Here is a 27,412-nt window from a genome sequence, read left to right as displayed (position 1 = left end):
TATTTTATATATTAGTGTGACAAAGTGCGGGGGGGGGGTGCAAGAAACATGTACAAAAAAGTGTCTACCTGTCAGGTACGATTTAATTATGTTTGCTATATAATTTAAGAAACCCAGATTATGTATTTTGTATATTAGTTAGTTCCCCCTGTGATCTTCATGATTTGGAATCCTTCGGTGATAATCTCAACTACTCTGTAGAGTTGATTGGTTGTGGAGAGATTTCTTCTAAAACCGAACTGGTAAGGTATGATATTGTTATTGTCCAGGTAGGTATTTATTCTCTTGAGTAGAACAGCTTCGTTAATTTTGCTGAGAGATGACAGAAGACTTGTATGACTCTGGTGCTGTAAGCAAGCTTCTTTGGCTTGAGGATCAGAGTGATGATGGCTAATTTCCGGATGTTTGGGAAGTATTGCCGTTCTAGAATCGTTGATGATTTTGGTGAAGATGAACACTGTTTTGATTGGAAAGTTCTTTATCATGGTGTTAGCCACAGCTCTTATTCTTGTCAAAGCCACAGCTCTTATTCTTTTCCAGCTTTTTGATGTAGCTAAAGACTTTTGATGGTAAGACTGGAATAATGTTGTCTGCATATGGATTTGATGTGTAGGAAGCGCTAGTAACCAAGTGCTTGGTTGTTGTGTTCATGAATGTTGTTTATGCGAAACAGATTCCAGATGCTGAATTGAAAGTTCTGCTTTCTCTTTCAGTGTAGTGGATCTTTTGAGGCCTTTTTAGAATTTTATTGTAGCATTTCTTATACCTTCCTATAGCTCTCCACAGTGAGTTATAATCAGTGCAGAGTGAATTAAAATAGTTTGTCCAGTCAAGTTGTGCTTGTTCGTTAGTATGGAACTTGACTGTGTTATGTACAGTCACATTTCTTGTGCACTGAAAATGCCTATTTGCGGCATTTCGCTGCTTAATAAATTGTTGTAGCTCCTTTGATCTGATGTGTTTCTTGCGGGCCACTTCTTTTCTTGCATATTCATGTGTGTATTTAATTGTATCAGTAAACTCCTTGATCAGACTTTCAATGTCATTCCCTGAATGTGTCATTGGAAGGGTGTAATACATGTTGTTAAGAACTTTGGCATATAATTGCCAGTCAGTTGTAAACGCTCTGGTGTGGTATAACTACTGTTGTCAAAAATTGTTGTAATTGGGTTACGATCAGAAGAGAGTTTATCCAGCACAGAAATGTCCAGCAGATTGCTGGTATTTCTTAGCAGGAAAAAATCTATAATTCCTGTAGAACCAGCTATATATCGTGTTGGGGTGTTTGGAGCTGCTATGTGTAATGCCGCCGAATTCGCCATAAGTTAAATATTACGTTTCGTGTGGGGTTTAAATTATAGCCAATTCCATGTGCAGTGTTGTGCATTTAAATCTCCACCTATAATAGCATCATTTCCAATTGAGAGTAGAATGTTCAAGTTGGCAACGACTAAGGCTTTATTACAAGATAGTGGAATGTAGGTGGAGATAAAAGTGTATGTTATGGGGGTATTTGATAAAAGTGATATGTTTGGTGGAGATAAAAGTGTATGTTATGGGGGAGTGTAATAACTGAGGCCTCTATGACTGAAAGCTATAGAATTGTAAAGCCCCATTCACATGCAACGCTCCTTTGCACAGCTGCCATTAGCAAGGGGAGAAAAAGGAGACATGAAAGAGTTTCGTCTTTAGGACCTGTTCAGAAGACAACCGTCTTCCTTCCCCTTTACACCTAAAGCCTCTGTGAACAATCACTTCTCTGAATTGGCAGATTTCTAATACTGTTTACATATTTTTAATGTGGTTTAATGCTGTTAATTTTGTAATCTGTCCTTTCACAACTGGTGCCTGAACTTTTGTAATAGTTCCTGAAAAATATATGCTTTTTAATTATTATTGTTATTTTATAAGCTGTTATTTAGTTCACTCTTGATACTTGTCGCTGTGGTTAAAAGATGGTAATGGATTTTTAAACTGCTTTCCAATAAGATATAGAACTCAAACTTTGTACATACACTGCTTGTGGATGTGGTGTCACGCTTTTGATTTTTAGAGGATTAGATTTTTTCAAATTTAAAGTTGAAACGACTTTTTGCAAATATTAACAAATAAACTGAAAATCTCAGAATATTATAGTTTGCACCATAACAGACTGTGGAAGAAAAAAAAAAATTAAATGAAATTTTTAGCATAATTTTTTTTAAAAATATTTTGGGAGAATTTTTAAAAATCGATTATATTTTCAGACTTCTGACGCCCATTAATTTTAAAATTTCATATCTAAAAATATATCGGTTACAAATTTCTGACATTTTCACAGCTTATAAAACAAACTTTTCGCATTTAAAAAAAAAAAAATGTTAAAGGAAATTAATTGGATGATTTTTTTACTTTTTTGAAAGATATGCAATGAAGCAGAATGGGAAATATTGGTTCTTCTTTGGCATCAATTCAAAACATCAGTTTCAAAGTAATAATCTCATTATACCACACTATTTTTATGACATTATTTATGCTATATAAGTTGTTATTGTTACCAGTTGTTAGTTCAGCACGAGATTGGAGATATTTCTGAGTTAACTTTCTCTTAAGATGGGTTTTGCATTCCGTTGTGTTTAACGTTCTTATTAGATTGAAGCATAACTACTGATTATACTTAGTGATATTCTAAACACTTGTACGAATATTTCTGTGGAAAATTCCAGAACTTTGAAGTGTTTATGTTGATAAAAAAAATTTAATTTAGCTATCATCGGATTTGAGTGCAATGACAATCATTTACGAACTATTATCAATCTATTACAAACCCGTATGCACGCAACAATATTATAATTAATTAATGTATTAAAATTGTTTTGAACGTGTTTTACAAAACAAAAACAGGTAAAGGAAAATTCTGCTTGCGTTTTATGAGGTTTGCAATTTTTCTGGCCACATAAGGTTTTTAAAAATGGTTTGTAATTTATGTTTATATTTACCAATTGAATAAATAGCACTAGGTTTGATTTATATACATATGTGTGTATTGAAATTCAGTTATAAAATTTTAAAGATTTGAAATGATTAAATGTCTATTTAGACAGTTTGTATTCTTTAAACTGCAAATGCAAACTGAGAAACCTTTTGCGCTTTTTTAAATAAATCCTTTTACTTAAAGTCCTAAAACATTTACAGGTATGGACTAAATTTTTTATTATTTTTACTGCTTATATAAAATTATATAATTTATAGAAACAAGGATGGGTTTTGCAAAATACTGAAAGGAAAAAATTATTTGAAATGAAAATGTGACCGAGATCATATTTGTTTTAAAGATTTAAATAAAAGTGTATTTTTTTCCCTCAGAAACTAATTCATTAATTGCAAAATCATTCCTTGAAGTTATTAAGAACACTCTAATAAATACAATAAAAAAACTGGGGGCGAGACATTCAAAATTGTAGGAGAAGAAAGACATTTTAATTGTAAAATTTTTTTTCAAAAATTTAAATTAAAAAAATACTAGCAAAAACTTTTTTCAGCTTAAAATTATTTTGTCTCACAAAACCATTTAATAATATTCATAAAAAGTAGATGGAAATACTTAATTTTTTTTTAAAAAAATCATTCAAAAGGTACCAAGTCCCTTTTCGCGTTGAAGCCGATATGCACTTGTCTTAACTTTACTTTTAATTTGAACGATATTTCTGGAGTATAACCAGTATCAGATAACCTTGTCTGTATTTGTCTATAATTTCCGTATCTTATACAGTTCTATCTAAGTTTTGGGGGGATGCTATCACATCCCCAGACATCTATCAGCGTGATTGTTTCGCTGACAGTCAAGCGAGCAGTAACTAAAATTAAGTGAACCGCGCGGAATAGTACGGGAAATCTCCCCATTTGCCCTGCTCCCGAGAGGTAAGGAACATTCAACCAAGTTCTACCTCCAATTCGGCAAAGCAGTTAATGCTTGTCCCATGTGAACGGGACACGTTGGAAGAACCGGTTTTCGCTGCCGGTCAAATCTGCTCTTGTGAACGGGCTTAATTGGATGATGGGGAATTCAGCATTTGACAAGGAGTGCCGTTCCACCTCCTCTAGACCATCTTCCATACATATTATCTGTTTGACCTGTAGACATTGTAGTTAGATACATAGAAAGGAGTTTCCGGGCCAAGTTTTATGTTCTTGTAGGAACACATAGAAAGGAGTTTCCAGGCCAAGTTTATGTTCTTGTAGGAACCTGATATCGAGGTTGTACTCATTTACGAAGTCCCACAATTCATTGATTTTGTGGGCCAGTCTATTTGCGTTCCATGTAATCACATTGTTAAACTTATAAACATTATTACTCATAATTGGTTGAGGTGAATACAATCACTTTTCTATATTATCAGCCATCTCTGCAAAACAGGAAGATTTGCTTTCTTACTGCCAACACTTGGACATTCTTCATGTTGATTTTACGGATTAATTAAAGGATATTTTAAATATGAATATACCGAGTTTGGGTTTCAGATCCTTTTGCAAATGCAGATACAGCAGAATCATTAAACTTTGAAGAGGAACTAATAAAATTCTTGGCTAACTAAAATTAAAATTCCGAAATGGTTGTAAAAAATTCTGGCTTCAAAGGTCAATACCAGCTCTCTGGATTATGGGCAAGAGTACAGAAAATTTTATTTGCTTTTTCTTCATCATATTTGACTAAGTTCAGTGCTAGTGCAGTAGCTAATTTACTCTCTAAGAAAAGGAACAAACTGCACATAACTGGATGTGGCAGTTTGCAAGTAATGTTAACTCAAAATTAACAAATTTTTAAAACTCTACCAGCCTTAACCATCTTATTATTATTTTTTTTATTTCCAATTGCTTTTATGTTCATTTTTAAATTTTTAATAAACAGTTTTTTTACTACATTTGATGGTCATTTTAATTAATTTCTGCTTTGTGATTTTGAATAGATAGACAGACAGATAAAATAGCTGCAGATATATGCAACAATATTTTTACATTTGGTAAAATTAACTATTATGGAGGAGAGGGCATTGGAATTCTTTTCTCTTGTAATACACTGTAAAGTGAATTTAAATCGATTTGTTATTATCCTGAAATCGCATCCCCACGTGAAACATGAAGACCTCTTAGTTTCTCCTAATTTTTGCATGAAATCTTCTGATTTCTCAGATTTCAAAGCTGACAGTTATGTAAATTGGAAAATAAATATTCTGAAGGAAATTAATGACTATTAAGTGGTTTAAATGATTTTAATAATAAAACTTGATTTACTTTTTCAAAACAATTCTTAATTTTTTCAGACTGGTGAAAAAAATTTTTAATTGTACAAAAGATTAAATGATTCATATTTAACTTTTAATTCACGTAAGTACTGCAGTTTGCAATTTACTATTTGCCTCATTTTTTCCCTAGTAGATTATCTGTGTTTATATATGTTGTATTATCTTCAGGGTAAGTGCATTTTGTAATGGACGCATAAATGGCTGTTCTACAAAAGTCTTATTTCCACAAATCATGGGTAATCAATTTCCACAAATGGAATATTTGAGTCAGGGACATTCCCAAATATTCAAATTTCTGTCAAGATTCTGAAATGCTGTAGTTTCTATGTATTTCTTATGTGACTTTAGGAAATTTCACTTCTTGAACCTTCATATTTTATTTTGCTTGTAAATCTCTGTCCAGGGAAAGTTCTTTCATATTTCATTATCCTTTTGGCTTTGGAATCTTCATTACGTCAAATTAAAAAGAGCCAGTACATTTTTGCCATCATTGCGATTCATGTGTGTGTTTATATATATATACATACATAAATTCATCATTCAGTTATATATATACATATATATACACATACATGCATGTGATCTTTAATTAGAACTTCTAAATTTCATTATGATTTTGTCTTTCTCTATTCCATAAAAAGTTTTAAATTTTTTGTAGAAGGGAGAACTGGTGTGCTTTACATCCAAAGCTCTTAGCTATGAAAATCTAACCTCATATTTGAATTAAAACTGGGGTTCTTTATGAGTTTGATTACTTCTAGATATTAATTTTTTTTTCAGTTTTTAGATATTACACTACACAAATCTTTTTTCCCATTTCATTTTTAAAACTGTGCATTTATTTACAATAATATGTTTACATGCTCAAAAGGTGTATTTATTGTCCACATAGGAATTGCATGATGCATCACCAAACTTCATTATTGTATATGACTTACAAAGTGGGACATTATTTAAGAAATGGAAACCAGAAAGTAGTAGTTGCAGCATAGCTATATCTTCTCAAGGTGGTTGCGTTATTAATGGTTTGGAAAATACATGGGTGCTAGTTTGGGATTTGTCAACAGGGGCTAGAAGGTAAGTTCTTTTTGTCTGACCTTCTATATGAATTATATTGTGATAAATTGAGGAATACATGATATTAAAATTTCTGTTCAGCAATAAAAAATTACACTGTAAGATGTTTATATGGATAATCTATATCAAATTATGATTCAATGACCATCTCACCATAGTCTTGCATAAGTATTGTAACTTTATGGTAATTGTGAAAGTTTTACAAAAAGGGAGTTTAAAAGTAGTCTGTAAGTGAACAATGTAATTTTTATTTAATTTTATCCATTAATGATGTAAAAAAAATCTGCTAAATGATAAACTTTCTTATATTTAGAAAAACCCTAAAAATAAAATAAATGCAGAATTGTAGTAATTTAGATTTATTCTGTTAATTTGCAATATTTAGCATTAATTACAATTAATGTAGTGAATTCATTTAATTACCATAATACTATCATTAGAACCATGGTAAAAGTTAAAACCAGTGACCAAAAAAAAAAAAAAAAAAAAAAAGTGTATGCCTGTAAACATAAATTAGTTAATTTAGTGTCATTTATGTATGTATTCTAACTCTTGTGTTTTTAGCTCAGGTTACAGTTTATGATAATAGATTTCAATTATGAGTGCATTCTGAATTAAAGGTAGCTGCACTTAATCTGTAAAGCAACCATCTATGGAAAAAACTAAGAATTGTCATGAATATTCTTCTGCTGTCGTGTCACGGTGATGACACTATGACTGTTATCCTATTTATTTTTAATTCATCTTGCTTAAAATACAAGAAAGTGATCAACATTAGTAAGATGTGCATTAAATAAGCATAAACAAGTCTTCATATATAAAAAATGTATGATATCTCTTTTTAAATGTAGATTCACTCTGAGAGGACATAGTGCTCCAGTTGATCAGATTCGAATGGAAGAGCTAGGTAAAAGATGTCTAACATATGATTCTAGAGGTCGAGATCGAAGTGTACGAGTATGGGATGTTACAAAAGGTACCCATATGTTTTAAAGCATATACGGGTTTATTTATTATGTATTTCAAAATTTTATCTTAATATAATAACAATGTTAATAATGTATATTTCTTATTTAATAAACCGTATATTTCTGCAGATGAGAGAGTAATTGAATTATAAAAAAAGGCCCCCAAAATACAGGGTGATCTTAGAGGGCAGATTTAAAAAAAAAAAGAGCGAAATTTATATGCATCAAAACCATTATGAAATAAAATAAATCACTCGCAAATATATTTAAAAACCTACAAAATTCTCATATTCATCATCTAAGGCAGGCATGTCAAACTCACAGTCCTGGGGTCACATATGGTCTTTGACTCATTTTTTTACAGCCCACAGTTTGAGAAAATAACAGTATATAATTATAATACGGAGAGTGTTTACACATTTTTAGAACGATTTCAATAAACAAGTAAGAAAAGCAAATGTTTTGAAATAACAATTTCTGGTAACAACATGCTATTTGAAATGAGAAATATCATCTGCTACTTTTAAATTTATTCTTCTTTCAAATTGTCACATATAAACAAGGTATGGATTGAAGGACTTTTTTTTTTAACTTTCCAAGAAACATAGTGAAATGTATGGTATTAAAATTTCTAAGCACAAAATAAGCACATTATTAATCAGAAAGAGAAACCATTTGTCATTACTTCTTCAAACAAATGCCCGATAAACAAAAATTTACAACTTAAGAAAGTAAACTTTATGAATGAATACATTGTGAGCCTTGATGAAGTATGGGTTTACCTAAATGAATGAAAGAAAAAAAATTCTCTTTATTAATGAAAACGAAGAAAAAGAAATGTACAAAATCTTGTTTCATCAGTGCAAAGAAAGTTTCAGTAAGAGATTTAGGATTGTCGCAGGATTCTTATACAATGGGAAATTGAAAATAAGAAGAGTGAAAAAATGTTTAAATCAACTCATCACATTATCAAGGAAAACGTTTTGTGTCGGATATTTACAAAAGAAATTCTGTTTCTTTATACCAATGACTTTCACAGAGTGAAACTTCATCAAGACAAAGCAACAACTCATACTTCAAAAAGTACCATTGCATCGCTTGGAATAAAGGAAGTCTGATACAGGTATTGCATATGTACCTTTTCAATGTATTCTTCAAGTCCCCTGACATTTCTCGTTTGGAAAGTTATGCCTTTGGTCTGTTGGAAAGAGCTCTTTCTAAGTGCAGACCCCACAATGATTGATAAACTTTGGAAAGTAGTGGAAAAGGATAAGAAATCAATACCCCTGGAAATTTCATGAAAATCCCTTCTATTGTGGATATGACAGTGCAGACTTATTATCCAAAAAAGGTAACAAGAGAAACAAAGATCAAACATTTCAGATTAAACATTTAAAAAAAATACTCTTTACATTTTAAATATTAATTAAACAGCCCTGAAATTGTTCTAAAAATGTGTAAACACCATCTGTATGTTAATAGAAAACCAGAATTCCACCCTATATTGAGGTGTGTGTAAAACCTTGGATGCTAAAAAAGTAGTCTTAAGGTGGTCTCTTTATAAAAATATTTTCTCAATCGATGTTAAGAACGTTGCAGACCATTTACAGATGGAATTAATGATTCAAAGCAAAAATTCAGTGAATTGAAAGTAAGTAGAGCTAAAACGTCAGTATCTTGAATTTTACAAATATTTGCTTGTGTGCCTCTCAATAAGCTGCAGATTTGTACTTTATGTGATTTCCGTGTTTAGCCATGCATGTTAATGTGAACAAAATTTTTCGCTGATGAAAAGGAACAAATCCCCAACAATATCAAAGTTAATGGGCATTCGTCTGACTTCTGAAAATTGTTAGTGCAAGCACCATGTATCCAGACATCTGCATTGGAAGGAAAATGCTGTAAGTTCTCAGGAAAGAACCAATAGCTATACATCTACTTTCAGGACTTTTTTTTTTTTTTCAAGGAAGAACTACAGTATTAGGATGGTTTTATGTACTTATTTGCTTTTTAAATATATCATTAAGGGGGGAAATAGCTTTTTCTCCTTCCTTGTGGTTTGCAGTGTTGTTACTATTTGTCCTGCTAGAGGTACTGAGTTGACATGCCTGATCTAATGCTAGAGCTCCTCAAGTACATCCTCACTTTCATTGTCGAGAAGCTCCTCATATGGTTCCCATGTTGTACCTGGCTAGTCAATTTCCTCTTCATCATCACTATGCTCTAATAAATAGGCAAATAGTCCTGAGTACCATCCATAGCATTAGAAACCCCATACTTTTTGAAGGATTCTAACACTGTTTCTAATTTCTCTTTTTTGAATGATTTATTTATAAGATCACACAGCACATCAAGTGACGCAGCCCGCATAGCTCCAGCTTTCATATACCGTAATTTCCGGAAGAAACGCTGTGGCGTTTACGTGTTTAAAACTTAAATTTTCAGCGGGTGCGGCGTTTAGGTGCACTAAAAGTAAAATATTTCCTATGATGGTCATTGTACATAGTTTGGATGGCCTTGTCATTGTGCATAGACTGTTGCTGTTCCCAATCAAAAGACCACTCAGTTGCTTTTTGCGAACGTTATTTTGTTTTCATTCTTTCCCTTGAACGGACCTACATGCCTTATTCACCCTAAACAAGATCTCAGAACAATAACATTCTTCCCCCTTTCAAATCAACATTCTCAGCAGTTTGAATAGTCTCTCTCCTCTGCGATTCGATGAATCTTCCAAGACCCATCCTCTCTCCACCCCTGCCTTTTCTGCAATTTTTTTTAAAGGCGGACACGACTCCACCTGCCTCGCAATAATGAACTCTGATGTATCTCCCCTTCAGCATGAATCAATTTTTCTTGGCATTCTGCCAGATACAGATCCCATCAGTTTGGGTACAAGTACTTGTTGGACAGTTTTTAAGTAAAAAGGGAGTGGAAAATTTTTGAAAATGTCACCTAAACGGCACAGAAGCTATACTGCTGGTTTTAAGCTTAATGTAATTTCACGTGCTGAACAAATTGGAAATCGAGCAGCAGCTCGAGAGTTTGAAGTGGACGAGAGATGTATTCGATGTTGGAGAACTGAAAAAGAACTTCTTAAAAATATGCCACAACAGAAACGAGCCAAAAGAAGTGATACTGTAAGGTGGCCGAATCTAGAGGACGACCTTGCAAACTGGATAAAGGAGCAACGAGGAAAGGGAATGGCAATTTCAACTGTAAAAATTCGCTTACAAGCAAAATTTATAGCAAAACAAATTAACATAAATCAATTCAAAGGAGGTGTAGCAGATTTATGAAAAGAAAAAATATTTCTGTGTCTACTAGAACAACAGTTGGGCAACAATTACCAATGGACTGGCAGGACAAAAGGCATCTTTTCTAAAATATGTGACAGATATTATTGACAAAAAAAAACTTCTTCGGTCACAGATAATAAATATGGATGAAACGCCGTTAGCTTTCGACTCTCCTGCAAACAGAACTGTTGATGAAACTGGTGCAAAAACTGTATGTGGGCTTACGATGGGGCATGAAAGAACATCATTTACATGTGTGCCGCAAACGATGACAAGCTAAAGCCGATGATCATTTTTAAACGAAAGACTATTCCTAAGGGAGATTTTCCTAATGGCGTAATTATTTGTGCAAACGAGAACAGCTGGATGTGCAAAACAATCATGCATGAGTGAGTACAAAAAGTTTGGCAGTGTCGTATGCGATCTTTTTTCCAACCAAAAGGGTTATTGATAATGGATTCCATGTGTGCTCATTTACTTGAGTCAGTGAAAACCAGATGTCAAAAATTGTCTACGACCGAAGCAATAATTCCTGGTTGTTCGACAAAAATCTTACAACCGCTAGATTTGTCAGGTAATAAATCCTTCAAAGCTGAAGTCCAAAAGCAGTGGTAGTGTTGGATGAGTGAAGGATTGCATACGTATACCAAAAGTGGTAAAATGCGTAGAGCATCTTATGAAGAAGTTGCAAAGTTGGTAGGAAGTGCGTGGAAATCGGTAAAAACATCTTGAATAATAACAGGGTTCAAAGAAGCTGAAATTATAGCCTTAGATAAAGAGACTGTAAACCAAGAGGATGAATGTGATGATCTGGAAGACTTGGACTTAGATCAGGATTTACTAAATTTTTTTAATTCAGATAGTGAAGAATCAGATTTTGATGGCTTCATATGATGTATAGTTTGTTGTAATTCCTTTTGTAAGTAAAATTTAAAATTTCCTTTTGCCATCCAAATTTAATATTTCAATGTTGCAACATTTTTTATAATATAGTCTGAGTATTACAAATATGGACTTCTTTAGTGGGTAAATATAAGTATATACGTGAAGGTAAATATATTTTCCACATTTCTTACCTTTAATTTATTTTTGAGTTATGGTTTCATTTCATGCATTTTTCTTAACTGGTATGTCATATATCAGGACTTAGGTTGAGATTTTGCATCTATACGGCCCACGACAATGTCATGCGCAATTTAATCTATTGCGGCATTTACGCTGATGCGGCGTTTCTGTGTAATTTTAATTTTTTTCCTGCCATTTTTCCCGAGTGCGGCGTTTACGCTGATGCGGCCTTTCTTCCGGAAATTACGGTACGTTCATCATCTAGTTATTCTATTGTTTACATGTGTGATCTTTGAATGATTTATTCAGAGAGATTTCTAAAGGTTGCTTCGAAGTTAAACTACCCAGTATAACAGCAATCTTAATAGTATTCTAAGTGATTTTTAATGTTCTCAATTGCTTGATTGTGAAACATGTCCCAATGAAAAGACTGCATTGCTTTTGTAAAATACATGCAAATTTTCCAAAACCACACAACTTCCATCCACAATTTAACACCATTCTTGTGCATCCACCCCTTTCCATGAAAATGTATGAAAATACGTGGTGGGAATTTTATTAGAGGTGTAATTTTCCTCTTTATGATGACCATGGATTTTAATTTTGTTCCATCTGCCATGTGAATAATACTGTAATAAATCCTCTTCTTTTCATGATCTGTACTTCTGATATGAATAACTGCCTTTTGTTTCCATATTTGAATTGTTTATTAAATTGAAGTTCATGTGTTTATCCATATTTCAAATGTTAGGTATGGAAAGTTGTATTTTCCCTCATACTAATAGTAAACATGTGAAAACTCGTAATTTTATGGTCAAGGTCTTGTGGTAAATTCTATGCAATTTTTCTCTTCTGTTATATTACCAGATTTTTTTCTTTTCATGAAATGATTGCACAAACCTACTGTTTAAATCCTTGGCCTTGTTCTGGATTGGTCCATGCCTGCTTCAGTGCATAAACCCTAAACATATTTCTTGTAACAGCATAACAATTGTACCCATTCTGCAGTGTTATTTTCTAAATCTGGCCAGCAAGCTATTCCTCTTCTCACAGAACATTTTTTCATTGGCATTTTCTTTAATAGCATCTTTATTCTCCAATATCTTACCATCTGTTTGTTAATCGAGAGCCCTAGGACTTTTTACTTGAAGTTTGCATCATATTTCCTTCTATTTGGAGGTTGCATGTTTGGGGCTACACTTTATAAATTGTTTGCTGATTACACTTGTAGTACAAATTGTTTGAACACACAACCTACAATAAAACTCTTAAGAGACATATGTGAGTACTTGATTCATCACATGCTTCTGTAGGCAATGCTACCGATGCAAATGATGATTACTTGTCTTAACTAAATTCGTAGGTTGCTTGTAGTTTATGAGTCATGTTATAGACAGATATATACTAAAAGTATAAAACTTTCATGAAAATTTATACCTTGTCTTATCTATGGAAATATATGGTATTTATCTTAATATATTTTGTTTTGATTTTTCTTTTCACATAGTAGGATTGTATGGTGAACAAAATAAATCATTCTAAATTTGAGGTAATAAACATTTCATTCTCATTAATATTGTGGTTAAAATTATTAATAATTGCTCTTCGAATCTGATAAAGTATTTTTGATACTTTTTAAAAGGTATTAAGTAATATTGTTTAAAAAGTTTTTGTTACTTTGAAATTCTACATACAATTTTAATTGTCATTATATATAATTAACAATTCTTTAAAATACTTTATGTAAAAGAATTTTTGGAAAATTATTACCTCAAAATCATGCGATTGATATTTAATAACATTTAAAATTACGGAAAAAAGCAACCGTATTTTGGTGTAAGATTTGAATAAAACTATCAATTTCAAGGACGTAAGTCACTGTTCTTTAGGAGCAGGGGGGGGGGGGGAAGAAAAAAGAAAAGGAAAAATTCTCCCCCTTCTGAAGAATATCTCATTTAAGCAGCTGGTTTTGTGGTCGTTTTGTTTTGTATATACTGATGTCCTCTATTAAATAGCTTACTTTTAGATTTAAGGGAAAAAAAAAAAAAAAAAAAAAAACATTTCACATTTCAGCTGTTTGTCAGTTCTAAGAGATAATAAGGCTACAACTTTTTGTGACATCGAAAAAACCATCTTTTTTTTAGCCCAAAGGGCGTTAGCCGAGAAGAGCTATTAATTTCGTTTTGGCATTTTGCATTGAAAACTTTAAATGCCAGTTCACTTTTCAAACTGTTGCCACCAAATATTACAGCTGTGTATTATATTTAAAGAAATTAAATAATGAAGAATCTGCATAAATGTATGTATGTTTCTCGCATTGTAATAAAATGACAGTATCTAGAGCCATCAAATTTTGAATAACGTTTCCACCCATATATGGGCATCTGGAAGCCCGAATTTGGAATTTGTTTTATTATCTATTTCATATTTTCTAAACGATTTTTGTTTAGCAAAGTCAACGATTTCAAATCGAGCAGTTGCAACACTGAATGAGGAAAAAAAATCTTTTATCTTCAGCACACAAGACTGTGTATCGGAAATTCTAAAGATATGTTCATTTTAAAGTTATTTTGTGATATTGCTGTTGAACTAAATTTTATGGTTTAAGTGCAAAGAACATGATATTTAATAAATAATATAGGTTACCCACAAAACATTAAGAAAACACTCCTTTGGGTGTAATGTAAAATTTGAAAGCTTTCAGAATTTTTTTTTTTTTTTTTTTTTTTTTTTTTTTTTTTTTTTTTAAAGTTTAAAATGATAACAAAAATATCTGAAATTTTTGGATTTGTGTGATATTTGCTTGAAAATTAATTTGCAAAGTCTTAGAAGGTTCCCTAAAATTTGTGGGAATTCACACTGCCATAAAATAGCTATCTAGTTAATAACACTTAGATTTGAATTAAAACCAGAGTTTGTATAATTAGTTTGGCAATTCTTGTGTGTATTTATGTATGTATCATAAGCTTAATTATTTAATAGTATTTATGTCTTAATGTATGAAGAATTTAATGTTATGTCCTTCTTTAAAAAAAAAAAAATTAGGTGAATGTTTAGCAGTCTTTACACCTGATCAAGAATTTTCTTGTTGTGAGCTGTCTCTGGATGGAAAAGCTGTCATTCTAGGTCTGAAAGGCTTTGATACTATAACCACACTTCTGCTGTGCCGGGAAAGTACAGTTGAGGATGAAATGCCAAAACTTACTTGCTATGGTGATCCAAAGTTGAAAAACAAAGTCTTTGATATGAGTCATGAAAATCAGTGAATTACAAAATGCTTTTTGTTTCCTTGAAAAGCTCGAGCATGGTAATTTAATTACCTTGTAGCTGCAGTTTCCATTGAGATTCATGTATAACAATTTTTATTAACTTCTGAAGGGGTCATTTTATCTTAGCACTACTGAACAATGAAAGCAACTGTGACATTGGTATTTTATTTTCCATGGCTTTCAGGCTGACTATATTTTCTAAAGGAAGAAGATAATGACTCAAAGTAATGTTGTTGCCTAGTAACCACTTGGAATTTTGAGTTAGTTTTTAAGTGAAAAATGAAGCCAAAAAAATATGATCATGGAATTACTGATAAGTGTTCTCATCTTAATCATCTCAAGTTAAAATAGTGATGATACCTAATGATCAACTTTGGATTTTATATATGTGTGTTGATATGGTAGTATTATGCTGCTACATAGCAGTTTACAATAACAGGTGGTGGATTTCAAGCTGTGTAAATGTCATGTTGGATATGTGCATTACTTGATAAAAAAATACTTTTATGTTGTTTTGCTTTCGTTATCTGTACATATAAATCAAATATTTATGAAACTCAGGTCTTTTCTTATGCATTAGTAATGCATTCATATTGCTTGTCAATCATTTTAAACATCAGGCTATATTTGAGAAGGCATTTTTGGTCAATACTAAAGAGTTTTATTATTACTATTATTATGTTCATATCGTTGATTATCTTACTGCTCAAAATATGATAAAACTGCTATGCAATGTGAATCAGTGTCTATTATCTTTTTTAATAACCAATTTTAAAGTTTACTGTTGGTAGCTCTTCACTAAATTTTAATGGGAAAAGAATTTTTGCTATTTGTGCTATGTATTTCTACTTGAACTCATAAATCATTAACAAGGATATTTACACAAGATAATCAATAATAGAATAGATATGAAGCTGATGCAAAATTTATCACCTTTTGAGATATTCAATTTATATATATATATTATGTGTTTACTATTTGCTGTTTCTAAACTTTGTGCATAGCAATAAAATTTATACAGATTACTAGATTTATAATGTCACAATGGAAAGTATTTTCTTTCGTATTCTTCACTATCATTATATGGTAAAATTCAGCCTTAATGCACCTTAAAAAAAGTGTTCCTTAGGTAAATTTACTCTTTAATTCATGTTTTGTGTTAGTTTTGTTACGCAATGAAATTATGTAAATGCGTGCTCTTTAGTGCCATATATTTTTTCTCCTCTTAACTTACCTACTTGGCAAAAATACTTGAAAAGCATGTTCTAAGAATTAACATGTTGATGTAATGATCAAATTGGTAAAAGGAAATTTTTATGCTGTATAAATTCATTACTCTGTGTCTGTGTAAAAACATTCCATTTTGAGGAATTCTGCCCTAATTAAAATATTCTTTAACTATAACATAGAATTACACTTTAGGAATTTAGACTTAACAAATCTTCGATTATATTTTTTAGCCTTTTCTTAATTGCAAAGCACTGTCTATGATAAGTTTTCATATTTTCTAAAACCTTTATATGTGGAAACAGGAAACATTTATATCAAGACAAAAAGTTATGTATGAAAGGGAATTATCATTAAATTAAAACAAGAATTGGTTATGTCTGTGATTGCTGGTTTTTTACAAATGAAGTCTATCAACTTTTATTGCAATAAAAAAGAAAGGGAGCTCTTTGGGTTTCTTTTCTTCTCTAAATAAAATCAGTACAGTAAGTTCTAAAAATTAAAATAAGGTGTTTTCTTTTCAAAGATTTATCTTAATTTCTCCAGCACATGTGTTAAATTATGGACCATATTTTTAATAATAGACTTGCAATTTTGCTTCATTAGGATTTGTACAATTTTCTTCCCTCAATTCATTTTGTTTCATGTTTGAAAAAGCATGTTCATGCTGATGTGAATCTGATAACTGGATCAAGATATTCAGGTTTGGCAGCAAAAGTCATTTTTGCTCTGTAGATCATGATGTGCTGCATTAATTTTAATGTTTCCTTGAATTAACTGTATTCTGTCCCTTCTAATTTCAAAATACATCTCATTCGCTTCAGAAATGCATGCAAAAGAGCTAAATTAGGAGAAATATCGCCCTGTGAGTATATATCTAGATTTATCTTAAATAAAATGTAGTATAGTATGAGAACAGATGATTGTAGATCAGTGTTGATAGCATGCTATAACCTACCTGGCAGAAATTTAACATTAGAAGCTGGTTAAGGGTTCAGCGAGTGGTGAATGTTTAATTATATTCCATTATAAATAAAATAGCATGTTAAAAAGAAAGTTCAATTCTATTTTGTTAGACAACTATAGTCTTCTTTCTTGGCTTTTATATTAAGTAGCATATTATATAAGAATAATGCCTGTAATTTAGAAGTTGCATTAAGTTTATTTCACTTCCAATTGTAATTGCATTAGCTAACGTTTATTGTGGAATTTATCTGAGATGACCACTTCCAGTTCTATGCTATCTTTTATGGAGGCATTTGAGAGAAGTGAATATTCAATACCAGTGTTTATTTATGATTTCAGAGCTAGTTGGCTGTGAGAGATGGTCACCATGAGAGCTTTCATTTTGTGTTACTTTGATTTAACATTATGCACGGTATTTTTTAATAAGCGGTTTTTGGCTCTGTGTTTCAATTGCTTTTCTAATTAGTCAAATAAAGAGCTTTCCTGATCTAACTATAAGTTCTTTTCTTATAGGTTTGTGTAAATACGAATCATTTGCATATATTTGCCATGTAGATTCGACTTTATTTCTAATATTTTCATTGAATAAATTAAAACTTAGGGTGCTTACATATTATCCCATCAACCATGAAAGTTGGCAAAAACCTTGCCAAAGATGCACCACTCATACTTATGGAATTCTGAAGGAACTAATGCCTCTTTATTTGATAAACAGTTTGATCTTCTTGGTTTTTATGCTTCATAAAAAGGCTTTCATCGATTTCTACTGTTACATTAAATCCTTCAATTTTTACCAAAGTACAGGTAATTTGTTACAGTATGTTAATATTTTGTCAAACATTCTGCTGACCATATCGTGTCCATTAATACATCCTTTTTTTCTGTTGTAGGATCCCATAATTTTCGAAAATAATCCATTGCTTGCTGTTTTGTTGAAAGCATATCCAAAATTTTAATTATTTTTTTTCCAAAATGCAAGAAAAATACAGCAGTAACAGTTAATTTGTATCCTTATTCATAAAAACAAAAAGGTGGGAGGTATTTGTTTCAGTCTGTTACTGTTTTGGCAGCCATGTGCAGCTGGCCATATCGGGTCCATTAATCACACTTTGCTTTCAGATAGAATCACATAACTTTGAAAATAATCCACTGTATGCTATTCTGTAGAATGCAGGTTCCAAATTTTTCCCCCAAAATGCTAGGAAACAGTATTGCAATATGAATTAATTTATATCCTTGTTCATAAAAACAAAAGGTGGATTATTATGAATCAATTGGATTACATTTTACAAAAGTATATATGCTATAAGTGTGCTGTTATGTCATGCTTATCCATAATTGGCACTAAATAGCTTTGCTTGGTGATATTTTCATGGTCAACTGGGTAATTAGTAAATATCAAACTTAAGGAAAAATATATAAAGCTGATTCCATTGTTTGGTAAGTATGTTACCATTACTTACTTAACATTGTACAAATTACTGTGCTAGGCAAAGAAAAAACTATTAGAACTTGATTAAGTTGACAGTGTGAATGAAATACTAGAAACTGTTTCAGTTTATTTTATCTGATGTATGAAACCATCATTCAAAGTAGTATAATTTTCTATGACGTAGTTTTATTTATTTTGAATTTCCAGTGTTTTGTTGTATTTTGTTCAGGGGAAAAAACAACCTTTGTTCGCATTTTCAAAGTAAATTTAATATATTACTTGGGATCGTTCCAAATGAATATTCAAAAGTATTTCAACTGTGACAAAATGTGATTTTTAATGTTGAAAATTTTAGAGTTATGTCTTCTGGTTTACAGTTTCAGTTTGTCATGTTTAGACTTGAATCAAATTTCTGGCTGTTTGAACTCAGTTTTGTTCCCTGAAAATCTATTAACCAGCCATTTGACTTTTTGTTATTATAATTTATTATTTTTTAGGTTCATGCTTGTTGTATAAACTTTATTGGTTTTCAGTATAATATTTAATTTTCAATATAATACTTGATATATGAACTTCTCTAGTATTACTCACATCCAATTGTTCAGAAGATATTTATTTTATATTTTTAATTCACTGAATGTAGTTTTTATTTTTTAAATTGCTAAAGAAATATCAGTGAGAGTTTAGTATAGCTCAGTTGTATAGATATGTTAAATTTCTTTGTATACGGAAATGTTTGGGTCAGTCAAGCAGAAATGTTGTAATTGAAATGTTTTGCTCTAGTCACCTGAATTGTCTTCTTACAAAAAATATTCATATATATATCTTGTTTTGAAAGCAAAAAGTTTTTTTATTTTATTTCTGTTATAAGTTGTATATAAGAAAAGCTTAGCGCGTTCTTCATCCTGTCATTATATTCATGTTATCATTTATTTTCATATTTTATGGTATTATAGTGCCTTATATTAATCATTATGCTTAATAATTAATCTTTTAAAGCATTTCGATATTTATTTATTGTAAAATTCATTTAATAACATTTTTATATACCATCAATTGTCTTCAGTTAGGGATTTTAAGTGTAATTCTACAATTATTTTGTAATTTCAGAAAAAAATGTAGAAGCAAACATTTTTATTATGCAGTTTTATAGATTCAGTATTAATTTCAATCAGTGTGTCTCATTTTTTACTGAGCATTATAAATTCAGTTATTAGTAGTGCATAATTATACAACTTTCAAAGACATAAACATATCACATTAAATTGCAATTTTATATTATGTTTCGTTTTTATGCTAAATTTTGATTTATTGTTGTCATTTTTTTGCTTACATGATTGCTGTACTATTATTTGGCATATTCTGGTCTTCACTGTGCTTTTTTTTTTTTTTTTTTTTTTTCCCTACCTTTTTTACTTTCTTTGTTCTTTTTTGTTGCTTTTACTGTTGGCAAAAATTCTTAACTTGATGTTGCAGAAAAAGAAACTCATTTCAGAAGGTAGCAACTTGTCTCAATCTTCTGCAAGAATAAAATCTATATATTCAAAAAGGGTTATTTGTATAAAATCATCTATCATTTTGTTGTCAATTAAAATAATTAATCCTCTTTTTATTGCAGTCATTGTTAAATATACAATACTGCTGATTATTAAATTTCAATTTAGTGTGCATCTTGAAGTTATTTACTTATTTTAAACTGGTTAAATTCTAAATTAATTGGTAGTTTCATTTTTCTAGATCCTTAAAATGTAAATGGAATTTTCTGAGTTTCTCCATGGATTTATATTCTTGATTTGAATAAGTTTTGGAAATGTCAGTAGTCTTCTTGTGTAGAAAATGTATGTCCTAACTTATTTTAAAAAGATGCATAAAAGAAAAATGTTGCTCTCTGGAAATGAGAGGTGCTGTTTTTTCTCCTGAACTAGTTATTAATATTTCATCATTCAGGTATGATTTATGCTTATGCTTGCTATCATAGATTTGGAGAAATCCAAAAATATTTTAAAAGGACATCAATGGGGCTCTATTAACATTTATAACATTATTTTCCATGAACAGTGAAACTTCATTCTTAATTTTACAAAATTGTAATTTTGTGAAGAAAATGTATAGGCACTCCATTTTTTTAATTATATAAGTCATTGATTACTATGATATTTTAATAGGAGTAATTAATAAGGATAAATTCATGTAATTTAGAAATAGACATGAATCTTCTAATTTCCTAAAATTGCAGTACATGAATATGAAACTTGCAAAATTTTTTAATTATTATCCAAAGTAATGTTTATTTGAAAAAGTTTACAAGTTTGGAAAAATTTGTACAAATATCTTAGTGGCATAAACATTAAATTTTTATTTTCATAAATTCCACATTTGCTTTTAGTACTTTAGAGCTAAAAAGGGACAAAGAAATTTTCTGCTTGCTGAAAGTATCAAATATAATCATTGTCTCTGAACTTGTGCATTGGCTCAATTTTAGATTAATTTAATTATTTCAGCTGTATTATAGATAAAAGTGTAGACATAATTATTAGCCAATCCATAAATTTTATTCCAGATTAACAAGTTTTTAATGAAATTTGTTTATACCTTATGTCATATTTTCATATACTCCTGAATGCAAATCTTGGTGTTCTCTTTATTTTTCTTAAGCTATGAAATGTCTGAAAAATACAAATGCTTTACTAGGTTGTAAGTTTTGTAAACAAGGAAATTGATATTAGTATGTGGTTAATTAGTAAATCAATTTCTTTTCACATAACTGTTGTTAAAAATCAGTTGTTTAATTTTGATTTAAACTGAATAATCTATATTCAGACATTTTTATTTATATAAATGTTTCACTTAAATTTATAGTATGATTTTTATTTTGTTACTGGCAACATATTTGGTTGAAGAATTGTATTATTCTGATTAAATACAATTTATTCTAAATGAAAATATATGTCAGCACTATATTAAAAGTGAAATATATCTATTTTCTCATATTTCTTTCATCATATTTGTATTAAATGCATCATTTTGTAATGTAAATTAAGCTATCTTACATAAGAGTTTTAAAAATGGAAATCATGTTGAGAATATTTGTTAACAAATATGTAATGCTACTGAATTCTCTCATGTTAACCACAAGCAATTTTAAATTATTATAGCTCTTTTATGTGTTTGAAGTATGAATCTTATTATATTACATAAGATTCATTTTTAATGAGGAATTCTTATATTTTTGATGTAAAAACATAATTGTAAGAGTTTTGAATAATGTGTCACGTCTAGTAGTTTGCACATAAAAAAATGCAAAATGAGTAAACAAATAAAATTTTGGATATTATATCTGAAATATGTTTTTCATGGAATTTATGCAGATTTGAACCATGTTTTAAAAACATAAGATTTGTGTTCACTTGTATACCAAATGCTTTTCCTTTTTTATGAATGTGTACAAAATATTTCTCAAATGGAAATTTTAACTTGTGAAATGCATAATGATAACTTTATTTCAGAAAATATTTTATAAATATATTAATATATTTTTCATTGTTTAAATTAGTTTTTTTTTTTTTTTTTTTTTTTTTTTTGTTTTATTTGTTTTAATTATATTATTGTTTATGATGCTATTGATCCTAACAGGTTTTTTTTATTTATTTTTTTTTTCCCCATGGAAAAAATTTACTGCAATGCCAACAAAAATCAGTAAACCATCAACAAACCACATAAAATGTTTAATATTTCTTTTAAACTGCACTAATCTCCCTAGTAGGATAAGTGAGTATGGTTCTTAAAAAATCGTTTGATTATGTCTTAATAGCAACAAGGTTGTTTATAAAATAGCTGTTGCTTGAAAAGCAGTTTGTTTGTTATTCATAAATATCAGTATTATAGTTATATTTATTAAATACTTTCAATTCCGTATGAAGAACAAAATGAAATCGCAGTTTAACTGATAACAAAGCTGCCATAATTGGCCTCAATTAAGTGTTTCTAGCATACATTTGAATGTAATTTAATTTTTTTTTTTTGTTGTTGTTGTTGTTGTTGTTGTTGCTGTAATTTGAGTCACCATGTGTTGAACTTTATATTCTGTAGTTGTATTTCTAACAGCAATGATGTACATAGAAGTACAGTACAAATTCTGCTATAAAACTGAGGTACAATACATTAGATGCCTTTCACCTATACTTTAATATTTTGTTACATAGTTCAACAATGTTGATAGTTTATTTTTTATTCTCATACTAAGTTTTTTCACTGAGCATTTAAAGGCTTTTAGACTTTAGATATTGTAGAAATCTTTTATGTTTCCAATAAGCTAGACATCTTAGTAATAACAAAACTTTGGACTCACTAATTTTAGGCTGTAAAATTAAGTAATACTTATGTAATGTAAATTATGCCTTTTATTGCAAGTCTTGTTAGTATAATAATTAAAAGTGTGCTAGTGTAATAACTCTGCAGATGAGAAGATTTCAAATTTGAATGTCATTGGTGGGAACATGCTCATCTTTTCAATATTATTAATTCTTTTAACTTTATTTTGAAAGCAAATATATTTAAAGGAATAATACAAAAATTATATAATGAAGCAAATTTCCATTTATTTTCTTAGGACTTATTTTACTTATTGTCATATTTTTTTTTTTTTTTTTTTTTTTTTTTTTTTTTAAATATTTTGGCTATAAAATACAAAACATTTTCTGTTTGGTTGCTTAAAACAAAAGTCTCTGGACAAATCAATAATAGTTTTTTTTTTAATTTAAATTTTCATGGAATGCCTTTTCTTTAAAATTTAATGGAAGAGCATATTTTGTTTAATTATTTATTGATAATTAAAATTATTTAAATGATGTCTGAAAAAGTATTAGAATAGTGTGACTTATATCTGTAAAAAAATAATTAAAAAAATCACATTATTTCTTTTAAAGTATTTTTCATAAATAAATGTTCTTTTAAAATAAAATAATATTAAGCAAAAAAAAGCACTCATAGCACCAGGATTCAAACTAAAGATTTTCATCTCTATTGCATATTAACCACTTTGCTAAAATTTGCAGTAGATGAAGAAGCTTGTGTAATATGTGGTAACTTAAAACTGTATTCTCAGTTTTCTTGCTTATATATATAAAAAAGAGTTACGTTTTCAGTAGCAGAAAAAGTATTTTTATGGAGCAAAGTAATTAATCATGAATTCAATTGGTTTAGTTTTTTTAACTAAATACAGCAAAGCATATGAGGATCAGATGAAGTCTTGCTTTGGAAATGAAACAACTTTTATTATTAATTTATATCACATTTCTGTACTTCCAAATTGATATTTTCACTATTTCTGTGTGATTGGTATTGGAGAACAAATCATTGTTAAAATGGACCAAAAGAGTTTTTTTTAATGTTATTATTGGACTGAGTCATATTGATTTTAAAACAGATAGCATCTATGCATGTCTTTAAAAAAAGGAAAGGGAGAAAAATTTATGGAACTTAGGTGTTAAAATGCTTGAAAATCAATAATAATAATAATAATAATAAATAAATAAATAAATAAAAATAAAATAAATAAAAGCTTTAAGTTTAGAAAATGGTTTAAAAAAAGTTGCTGAAGATGTTGCTGACTGTCTCTATCAAAGAGCATTAGCAGATTTCAATAAATGAACATTTTAATAAGCAAGTGTTTTTGAACAAAACTGAAAATGTAAATCTTTATTTAGCCTTTTTGTTTTACATAAAAAATATCTTTTACATTTTTAATGTATTATTTATGTAGAGTATATTGTGTATAAAGCAATTTGTTTATTTTAATGAAAGTTTTTCTGCTTCCTTTTGTAATTAATTTATAATTGCATTAATATTAATAAGCCAATGTATTAGAGTCATATTTTACTGCTTTTCTTTAGCCAATTCTTAATTTAATAATCAATCATTTTAATTGATTTTCTTTAGCCGGAAGAGAATGAATCCATTATGTAAACTGATGATTGCCATCACTGCTGTCAATACAATTTTTGGCTTTTAAATGCAGTTTTAAGTTCAACACCACAGAATGTTTAAAGCTATTTAAAACATTAAGCATGTTGATTTTCCTGGCTGACTACCTCATTTTCAGAGAGTGTGATTAGTACCATAAAATTGAAGAAATTCTTGAAAATTTATTTCCATTAATTTGTAAGATTTTTTAACTAGAAATTCTGCATACAAAATTATTACATGTGAAGTAATTTATTGATGTCTGACATCTAAAACCTTTTAATTGTGGACATCTAAAACCTTTTAATTAAATAAATATAAAAAATTAAGATATTCAAATTTTTCTATTTTATAAAATGGGACTTTAGGATTCACTCAGTATTGAATTTTTTATTATTGTTACTTCTTATTCTAGGTTGTTTTCATTTCTTTTCTTTTTCCTCCTTTTTTAAAGGTTCTTATATTTTGCTTTTTTTTTTTTTTAATGAAGTAGACATTTTCAAGACATGTGGCCTTGAAAATGTGTAGTTTCTGTTTAGATGTGATAAATGTGTCATCAATATATACTTAAAATTTAACATTTTAAAAACTGGAATTGCTTTAATTTACTATATTTAGCTTTATTAAGTGTGCATATGTGTGTAACAGTAGCTCTACCATAGCAGTTGAGGTGGTGGGAAAGGAGAATGTTGATTTGTCTTGTTGTAGTGTTAAGCTATTTATATTAACTGTTTGTTATTAAATGTTACAAACAAAGAATACTGCCACTTATTTTTTATATGTGTATGTCTATTTATCAAGAATGTGTTGGGAAAACTGACCAAAATTTGTGCAACTGATGTGAAGTTCTTTCATTTCTTATGGAAAATTCCCAATATAAGAGCATAATTTTTGTTGACACTTGTTAAAAGCTGTGTAACATTCATTTTCTGTTGGCAATGTTACATATCTGGCAACTATTCCTAGTATAGAGTTTTATGGAATAATTATACTTAGGATAAGGTAAATGCTTGGTGTTTGTTGTCAGTGATATTAGTTATTAAAGTACAACATTAACTACCAAGGTTGTCATTTTGATGTTTTAAGTGGATTCGATTCTAATCAAGGAATTGCTTGACATGTTTTTGGAATATTTTCATGTTTTATCCCTGGATTATCAGGAATTCTCAAGAAATCTACTGAATCTCAATGTTTGAAAATGTTTCTGCTCTGTGCATCTGCCATTTAGTTGAATCTCAAGTATTTGATCTGAAACTACTAACTGTTTAACCTCTCTAATCCTAAACCTGCAGACCTGTGTGTTCTAAGCATTCACAAATATCTGTTTATGTGTTGAACAAAATGCACTTTGACCTGTTTGTACATCAAATGAGCCAATACTTATAGGTTTTGATTCCCATGAATGTGTTGTGTGTTGTCAATTTTAGTTCAATATATCACATGTACAGAAATAGCCAGAAAAAAAAAAAAAAAAAAAATTGTGTACTTTAACTGTTAGTAATACTGTCAAAAAAAAAAAAAAAAAAAGGGAGAAAAAAAAAAAAACTTTTGCATTCACGTGTACAGCTTCACATGATGTGACAGATGAATGACATTACTTGATTTGAATGTAAATTCAAGTTATATTCAGTTTAGTCTCTTAAAACTAGTCTGTATCTTAAATGCTTGTTTTTAGAAGAAGTTTTTAAGTTTATGAGAAATATTGTGTCTGTTACGATGAGTATTCTCAAAATTTGCAAATAAGAAAAGTGTATGAATATCAGAATATGAATTAGACAATTGTATTAAATAAAAAGAAAAATGAATTTGTTCCATAGTTTGTCTGGAAATGCATCCATATCAAGAAAAATAAAAATTGTTTTATAGAATGTTTGAGTGCATATTTTTATTTTTACATAAAACTCTGGGTTGTTTAAAATAATTTTTGTTATACTCATAAGCAAAAAGATTGCAGAATATTCTATAAAGAAATAAAATCACAGTAGAAGCATAAAAGACTATATCAATATAAAACTGTACATCTATTAATTATGATGTTTATGAAGATTTTATTATTCTGCGAGTTTTCTATTTAAACCTTAGAATTTTGAAAACTATTCTAGATACTAAAAAGCAAGTTATAGCAAACTGTTTTTTAGTCTATACATTAGACAGACCTGTTACAGTACAAAGTCTTTAATCCGGACTCGTCGGGTCTTCGGCGATTCCGGATTATAGATCATCAATTTAAATCTGGTAAGATGGCATGCAGAAATTATAAAATTAAAAATATGAAACCGTAATTTATGAAATAAAGAACAATTATGATCTAAAGGGTATCAAAATTTACAAAAAAAAAAAAAGGCTTAATATTCATTTGTTTGCTTTATTAAACATTTCTTTCAATGTAAGTTGTTTAAGTTGCTTCCTTTTATGTTGTGGTCCCCCCACACACACACACACATTTCTTCGGCGCTTCGAGTTCTCCTCTTTGCGCATGCGCGATAAGAATATGATCTCTGCGCGACTGCAAAAGAGACCTTTTGCTTTCTGTTTTTACAAGTTCATGTATGCATTTTACTTATCGCTGAGATTCCTGTTATTTATTGCCATGTACGTATTTTGATTAATTAAAGAATTTATTATACTAAATTGGGTGTCTAGCCATTAATCAGACCCCAAAATGTGCTAATACTTTCTCTTTAATTCTATAAACAGACATAATTTCTTGTTCAGTTACAAAGTTCCGCTGTTCAAGTCCTGTAATTGCTGTGCCCAGAATACCGACTAACTTGTCAATCGAAATTTTTTCATTTTCACTAACCTCTTTGTCACTTTCTTCATGCCTTTATCCATTTTTTGTTTGATGGACATCGAAACATGCTTTCGC

General features: G+C 29.6%; 1 protein-coding gene across 3 annotated transcripts in view; it reads left to right on the top strand.

Annotated features, from left to right (window-relative positions):
* The window catches only part of LOC118192357 (NACHT domain- and WD repeat-containing protein 1), a 342,710-nt gene extending 316,299 nt beyond the window's left edge, over positions 1-26,411 (top strand). For all 3 annotated transcript variants that reach the window (XM_085820425.1, XM_085820426.1, XM_085820424.1), the window contains exons 12-14: positions 6,175-6,359; positions 7,211-7,335; positions 14,734-26,411. In XM_085820425.1, coding sequence (XP_085676551.1) covers positions 6,175-6,359; positions 7,211-7,335; positions 14,734-14,954 — 531 coding nt within the window. In that variant the 3' untranslated portion in view covers positions 14,955-26,411. The remainder of the gene's footprint in view (positions 1-6,174; positions 6,360-7,210; positions 7,336-14,733) is intronic.
* Positions 26,412-27,412: the final 1,001 nt, after the last annotated feature.

This window comes from Stegodyphus dumicola, chromosome 7, assembly GCF_044657685.1.
Source record: "Stegodyphus dumicola isolate Sdum_Otavi_A_Nest chromosome 7, ASM4465768v1".
NCBI lineage: Eukaryota > Metazoa > Arthropoda > Arachnida > Araneae > Eresidae > Stegodyphus > Stegodyphus dumicola.
The sequence above is the reverse complement of the archived record's forward strand: the minus strand, read 5'-3'. Positions and strand labels throughout refer to the sequence as shown.